Source organism: Myotis davidii, unplaced genomic scaffold (assembly GCF_000327345.1).
Source record: "Myotis davidii unplaced genomic scaffold, ASM32734v1 scaffold265, whole genome shotgun sequence".
Taxonomy (NCBI): Eukaryota; Metazoa; Chordata; class Mammalia; order Chiroptera; family Vespertilionidae; genus Myotis; species Myotis davidii.
The window spans coordinates 5,525,382-5,533,790 of record NW_006296627.1 but is presented as its reverse complement, the minus strand read 5'-3'; the positions used below and the strand labels follow the sequence as shown (position 1 = coordinate 5,533,790).

At 35.8% G+C, this 8,409-nt stretch overlaps 1 protein-coding gene across 1 annotated transcript; it reads right to left on the bottom strand.

Moving 5' to 3' along the window:
- Positions 1-2,659: 2,659 nt before the first annotated feature.
- Positions 2,660-3,610, bottom strand: LOC102751268 (olfactory receptor 5L1). The gene has a single exon (XM_006772352.1). It carries the CDS (start codon positions 3,608-3,610, stop codon positions 2,660-2,662), a length of 951 nt encoding a protein of 316 aa, XP_006772415.1.
- Between the last annotated feature and the right edge of the window lie 4,799 nt (positions 3,611-8,409).

Genomic DNA, 8,409 nt, shown 5'->3' with positions numbered 1-8,409 from the left:
ATACTGAGGATAGTTAAGTTTTGGGGGAGTCAAAAGTGATATGCAAATTTTTCACTGCATGGGTGTAGGCACCCTTAATTGCACATTGTTCAACTGTATAATGGTTTTCTATTCAATTTTCTCCTTTACTTTACTTTCCTCTGTGTGTGTGTGTATGTGTGTGTGTAATTTCTTTCTGCTTTGTGTTATTTGAGCTTCTTAAATCTGGGTTTGGTGGCTTTAGTTAATTTCAGAAAAATTTTAGCTATTATTTCTACAGATATTTCCTCTGCTGGGACCTTCTCTTTTACCTCTGAGTTTTAAATTATAGTTATTTTTATTATTTGATATGGTTACCAAGTTCTTAAATGTTTAGTTTTATTCATTATTTTCTATCTGTGTAACTTTAGATTATTCATTTTATCTTTAATATTACTAATTCTTTCCTCATATATGTTGAAGTTACTGTTGTACCCCTTAAAATATCTTTTTAATTAAATCTTTATTGTTGAAAGTAATACAGGTCCACTCCCCACCCCCAAGAGAGCATCAATAGACAAGTGATTAAAAACAATAGTACATCTATATATACTAATAAAAGGCTAATGTGCTAAGTGTTCATCCAACCAGTCGCTATGACATGCACTGCCCACCAGGGAGCAGATGATCAATACAGGAGCTGCAGTGTCGTGCCCTGGCCATTTACAGAGAAATGGCTCTGCGGACCTGGTGCCCACAAAGCAACACTCAGCCTCCCCCAAGTGGGATACAGGCCCCACCACCACCCCAGAGCAACAGCCCACCAAATCGCAGTCGATGCTGCCGAGACCCCATGGTGCAAAATTTGGCTCACAGCCCAGCCCGGCCCAGCCTGGAAATGGTCCCTGTGGGCACCAGGTAATGACATCATGTAGCAACGCCCAGCTTTTTCTCCCTAGCGACTACTAGCCTCTTTGGAGTTTCTTCAGTCCAGGAACACGACTTGCTTTATAGCCAGGTGCAAACATTTCACACTTTAACCAAAGCATTTTCCCGTGCCTCATCTCATTTGCTCCTCACAGAAGTCCTGGAGTAGGTGAATAGGAAACTTGGTGGAATCCTATTTTCTTTTCATTAGCTGGAAAATGGAGATTTAGAAAGCTTAAAAACTTGACCCCCCAAGCTCACATGTGTTTCCATCTGTCATTGTCGATCATGAATTTGGTTGACACCTCTATTATAGAGGAAGGGTGAATAGTGATATTAAAATATTTCTTCTAATTAATTTCCTTTCAATGTGCATGGATTTGTGCACTGGACCTCTAGTTTAAATAATAAAATATTACTTGGGCATAAAAAAGAATGAAATATTTCCATTTGCTACAACATAAATGGATATATATGGTATTATGCTTAATGAAATGAGTCAGTCAGAGAAAGACAAACACCATATGATTTCAGTTAGTGCAATGTAGAAATTGACATAAGCATATAAAGGCACAAATAAATTATCAATGGTATTTATAAATCAGGATTAAATGAAGAAATGTGATTTAGACACATATAGGAAGGTTAAACAAAGGTCATTTCATCACAAGTAAAAATACAACAAAGAACATAAACAGAGGCTACAAGTTCACCTATAAATGACAGTAAGCATTTGATCCACAAAATGCAAAATAAGCATGATGATAAGAAGTAGAAGATAGCCCTGGCCGGTTTGGCTCAGTGGATAGAGCACCGACCTGCGAACTGAGGAGACCCAGGTTCGATTGTGGTCAAGGGCACATGCCCAGGTTGCTGGTTCAATCTCTAGTTGGGGGCATGCATGAGAGAGCCAATCAATGATTTTTTCGCATCATTGATGTTTCTATCTCTCTCTCCCTCTCCCTTTCTGTCTAAAATCAATAAAATACATTTTTAAAAAAGAAGTAAAAGATAAACTGATGAAAAAGGTCAAAGTCAAAAATGCTGCCCCTCATAAAGATGATTATTAAATGCATGTATACATTTTCCACACATATACACATGCACACGGAGACAGATAGAGCAACAGAGACAAAAACAGAGGGTTAATTATATGCCATGAATAACCCTAAATTTTTTACACATGACCTGTCTCCTAATTTCCTAAGATTTCTCTGACATAATTATTACTAGTATCTCCATTTTTTAAATATTATTCCCTGAAATTCCAAAAACATTAGAAATTGCAATGACAACAATATAATAAAGGAAAAATATAATAAAGGAAGCAAACAGTGAACAATAAACAGAATATATACACATATGGAAATCTCACTCTATGCATAAACTGGCAAAGGTGTATTCTTCATTGTAAAATTAGAATAATTCAATTTTGAAATGAATAGTACTTTCAATAATGGATCAGAAAGTGTGATTCAAAAGAGTTCTTAATTAACCTTATGACAGGTTTTACTGCAAACTATATTTGGGTGTCGTAACAGTCCAATACCCTTACCCATTTAAGACACTTTAAATTGAATAAAAGCAAATATATAGGCTGCAAATTTTGAAATATGCTCAACCCTGCACTGGTCAAGTGCAGAGACACAAATGTAAATGAGTGAAAATGACTCACTCAGAAATACCTGCCCCCTGGCTGTTCTCTCCACTCTGTAACACAGCAGCCCACCAAATTCACCCCACAATAGTCTCCATTATGGAAGCCTGGGTCCTATTAAAAAAATATTCTCCAGGAAAATATTTTGGAACTCACAGCTTTTCTGAGAGCTTCTTTAACATCCTTGTTCCTTAGACTATAGATCAGGGGGTTCAGCATGGGAATCACTACTGTGTAGAACACTGTGGCCACCTCATCAGTATCTGCACTGTTGCCCAAACTGGGGCGGAAATAAGTGAATAGGATTGTTCCATGGAAAACAACAATGGCTGTGAGGTGGGAGGCACAGGTGGAAAAGGCTTTGCGTCTTCCCTCTGCAGAGTGCATCCTCAGGATGGTGATGAGAATAAACAAGTAGGAGGTGAGGATGATCACGATGGTGGTGACCTCATTGAATGAGGCCACAATGTATAGCAACAATTCATTCATAGAGATATCAGAGCACGCAAGAGATAGGAGAGGGGGCAGATCACAAAAGAAATGCTTAATCACATTTGATCTGTAGGATGGGATCTCAAGAGCTAAACACAAGTGAATCAGAGAACACACAGTCCCACCGAGGTAGCAGCAAGACACCAGCTCCACACAGAGAGTCCGGGACATGGTGACCATGTACAGCAGTGGGTTGCAGATGGCCACAAAGCGGTCATAGGCCATCACGGCCAGCAGGAAGACTTCACTGATTGCATAGGCACAAAATAAGTAAAACTGCACCATGCACCCCAGGAAGGAGATGGCTTTGTCTTCATTTACAATATTAGCTAGCATCTTTGGCACGATGATTGTAGAATAGCAATAATCTATAAAGGACAGGTGGCTGAGGAAAAAGTACATGGGAGTGTGAAGTCGAGAGCTGACCTGAATCAGTGCGATCATGCCCACATTTCCCAAAACTGTGACTCCATATATGAGAAGGAACACTATGAAAAGAAAGACTCTCAGCTCAGGAATATCTGTTAATCCAAGAAGAATGAACTCTGTCAAAACAGTGCAATTCTCCTCTCCCATTTCCCATATATCAGGATGGAAAAACCAAATGATAAGTTTTGTATTGCTTCTAGAAAGAGAAGAAAGGAGACAAAAAACAAGTATATAATTTCAGAAAAATATAACAGTGATGTCTATGGAGCAGTGTATTTCTGAGATATAACAGAAACAATATTGTCATATAATAAATAATATTAATTGTCTAGTTGGTCCCACTGATCAAAATTGACTTAAACATCATCAGAACCATTCAATGATTCCAACCTTTCTTGATCACAACAGAGTAAGATGATGAATGAAAGTTCAGAAGTTCCATGGGTTTCAAAACAGATTCAATGGTACACTTCAAAGGCACACAGAAATTATCTCCTGTTCTCTGACAAAATATAAATTCTGTCCACCAAGGTAACACTTACTGAGGTTGCATAAAATATAAACTACTCTTTATTTTAATCTATCATGTTCATAAATTTGAATAAAAGTTTTTCACAATTCTATTTTTGAGGTGACTATTTTTTGAGATTTGTGGCCCATAAAAACCCTTTAAACTTGGAATTATGAAAAAAGAAAATTAAAATATACACTGAAAATTACCATTTTTGTATCACTTTAGCAAAGTGGTTTTATCAATTATAATAGCAATGACCTATGCTATTAAAGACTCAGGAAGATGGAACTTGTCCATAAATTTTTCTGGAATATAATTAAGCTGCATATATTAGAAGACTTAACCCCGATAACAATAAAAACTATCTTATACTTTCATGGGAGATTTTAATAAGATATATTAATTACATTGACAAAATTGTGAAAACCTACATCCAAAGCTACATTACAGCATTGTTTATAATATTAACAATCAGAAAATTTAATTGTCAAAAAGAGCAATTGTTAAACTATGGAGCATCATATTTAGGGTAGAAGGCTATTGTGCTATTTGAAATTATGTTTTGGAGATGGTTAATTTTTAAAAGATACATAATAAAAAAACAGGGTGTATACATGTAAACGGAAATGAAGATGTACCTGTGGAAGTATGAATACATATGATAGAGAGGCACATCAATTCAACCTTCAGAATATAAAGTGACAAAAGTATGGTAGTTACCAGAGGGAAGGGGACTGGGGGTAGTAAAGGGTGAAGAGGGTCAAATATATGGTGATGGAAGATCTGACCTCTTGTAGTGGGCACATGATGCACTATACAAATGGTGTATCATAGAAATGTACACTTGAAACCTATGTAACGTTATTAACCAATGTCACCCCTATAAAGGTAATTAAATATAATTATAAAAGTTACTTTATTAACATAAAAAAGAATTAGGGAGTTCCTCCATGGTCACAAATTTTAGATTCCATGACAAATGTAGTCTTCATACACATCAACATTTGGTGTTCCAGAGGAAATTGTTCTAATTTCACCATCAACTATCTCTCAATACTAAAAGACAAAAGCATTTGAATAGCAAGGGCACAGGAATATGGTCTGTGAAATCATTCTCTAATTAGCAGACAAATGAGTTCACTATATCTTTAAAATAATGTTTTCTAGGAAAACATGTCCATTTTAATTTTCAAGTAACCAGAGTCTAGTTGTAGCTAACAAACCTGAGTGACAGACATTTCCTCCCTGGTGCTGGAGATGTTAGGACAAGTGTGGTACCCAGTTAGAGACTTATATGTAATTAAAGCTCCTGAGGAAGGGTCCCTCAAATTGCAAATCAATTATTAATTTATATGGTATAACAAAATACATAAAAAATTAAACTAAGACAATGTATGGTGTAATGTATAATAATTAATCTCTATGGAATGCCGTTAAGATATTTGTTTTTTAAATTATCCCCATTTGGGAAAAACCTATTTCCAACCAATGTGCCTCCTTCTAGATATTATGGTGCATTACAGTGTTACACCCTGGTGTCATATAAGTGGATCACAGCCTATTATTGCCATAACAACACAAATATTTCTTATAAATTCTCCCTTTCTTATGACATTATAAAATCTCCTAAATTCCTATAGGGCACAGTGACTAAAGCCATACCAGAATTCCTTAAATACCATAAAAGTAATGAACCTACTGGTCAGAAAACTATATAACAGTTCGCATTTATTAAGCACTTGTTATGTGTGAGAATCTTTGCTAAGTATTATACAATATTCATTCATTTCCTCATGATGATAATCAATAAAGGGATGTATAAGAGGTTTAAGAATATTATCTTGCTTTTTGAAATTGAGAGCAAAAGCAAAGAAAATATATTTATGTTCTGTTTTATGCTTCCTTTCTGATAGAAAGGTGATACCTACCGATCAGCGTAAATATATTATCAATTCATCTGGCCACTTAATTAAGGGTATATCGCAGTTTTCTTCATCGGCACTATTATTTTTTTTATACTCAAGTGCCTGACAAACTTTGATTAAGGAAGCATCCAATTCAAAGAAGAATGAACACATCATCCACACAACTAGGTAAAGAGCCAGGCCACCTTGCCCCACTAGGCCCCTTTGTTTTAGAGATCTTGATTGGTTTCAATAACTGACTATGAGGGCTACCTTTTCTTTCTCTTCCTGTGTTTTAAATACTCACTCTGTTTTAAATCCAATATTAGAAGTAAGCCCACACACTTTACAAAGTGTTCTCTCCAGTATTTCCAGTACCCAACTAGCACCATATAGTTATTGCAATATTAACTATGATATTCCTTGAGTTGTTTACATTCCTATGACTATTTACATTCCAAGAGAGAGAAACATTGATCAGTTGCCTCCCATAGACGCCCTGACTGGGGATAACACCTGCAGCCTGTTGGCTGTATGGGATGATGCTCCACCCAACTGAGCCACCCAGCCAGGGCTGTGGATTATTTTGATGGTCATAACTAGAAGGGATGCTGCTGGCATCTGGTTTGTAGAGCCCCTGTGTGCTGCTTCACATCCTACAGAGCATCTTGATTGGTTTCAATAACTGACTATGAGGGCTACCTTTTCTTTCTCTTCCTGTGTTTTAAATACTCACTCTGTTTTAAATCCAATATTAGAAGTAAGCCCACACACTTTACAAAGTGTTCTCTCCAGTATTTCCAGTACCCAACTAGCACCATATAGTTATTGCAATATTATTAACTATATTCCTTGAGTTGTTTACATTCCTATGACTATTTACATTCCAATGACTATTTGTTAACTACCAATATGTACATTTTTAAATCCTCACTCGAGAATATGTTTTTATTCATTTTAGAGACGGCAGAGCAGCCTCGAACAGACTATCAAACTACATCAGGAAGGCCGGGGAGGGTTGGAAGGCAGGAGGGGCTGTGGATTAGAGATCAATCGAAGGACTGTATGCATGCATATAAGCATAACCAATGGACAAAGACACTGGGAGGTAGGGGAGGCCAGGGAATTGTCAAGGGCGGGGAAAAAAGGAGACATATGTAATATTCTTTGTAATACTTTAAGCAGTAAAACAATTTAAAAAAAACATCCTACAGAGCAACTGATATCACTCCATAAGCAAAGTATTGTGTTAAGACTTCTGTAGTTGAAAATCATTTCTCCATATGTAATAGCTCTTGCATTCTGTATTTACTGGTACTGTTTTACTTTGTTTCCTTCTATGATGTGTGTGTGTGTGTGTGTGTGTGTGTGTGTGTGTGTGTGTTCATTCTGTGTTTGGTGTTATCTGAGATTCTTGAACCTGTGGTTTGGTGTCTTTTATTAATTTTAGAAAATTCTTAGCCATTATCTCTACACATACTTCCTCTGCCCTGACATCATTCTATTTTAGTTCTGAGTTTTCAAATAGAGTTATTTAGACTGTTTGATGGTCATACAGCTTAAAAACTTTCCCTTGTTTCTGCACTTCTTTTCTCTATTGATCTACCTGTATGTTCACTAATACTTTCCTTGAGTATGTTAAGGCTAATGCTGTGCCCATATTTATCTCTAGTGGGGGTTTTTTCATTATTATTTCTAGCAAATTTAGTTTCCATGACTTAGTTGAAATTCCTTACTTATTCATACAGGTTGATAACTTTCCCACTAGTACCCATAGTCTGATATCTCTAACATCTAAATCACTTTCCAAATTTGAGTCTGCTAATGTCTTTGTTTCCCCGAAACCAGTCATTTTCTCCTGCTCATTTGTGCTATGTCTATGTTTTTTTAAATGTATACCATGTGAAGATCAATAAAGACAAAGTAAATAGCATTTTGCCTGAAAATGATTTCTATCTTTTGCTTAGCATTAAGTATAGTGCTTTAACCTAGGCTTCCGTTTTGTTATTAATATGATTACCTCTGTGTTCCACAAACTTCAAATTCATCTATTGCTATCTTATTTGATGGTGGGAGTTCGTTTGCCAAAGATTCTCAAAATGTAATCCATCCTAAGCTTTAGGTCTTCTCTTTGCATATGGACCTCTCTCTAGATTCTTTCCCTTCTCCTAGCAATGAATTCAGTTACTGGGGACTCTATTCTTTTGTTATTTGAGCTCAACTATCTGATGGGCTTTCCAGAAAGTTTTTAAGCTTACAGAATAGCTAACTTTCTGTATTATAACATAGGAAGCAAATTTCTTTCTAGTTTACTATCTTCTATACTTGAGCCAAAACTTTGATTACATTGGTTTAAACAAGATTCAACTAAGTATAAGTGCAATATGTTTTTTAGTTGTCATTTAGAATAGTACTAAAGACATTTTAAAACTTCTCTAAATCTGAGAAAGTAAATTTTTCTAGTGACTGCATATTAATTTCATTTTAAAATAAATATATTACCAGGAATATAATTATATGTATTAAAT

What these genes read in the sequence shown, in the direction of transcription:
- LOC102751268 (XM_006772352.1), bottom strand. Translation starts at nt 3,610, where the DNA reads ATGGGAGAGGAGAATTGCACTGTTTTGACAGAGTTCATTCTTCTTGGA.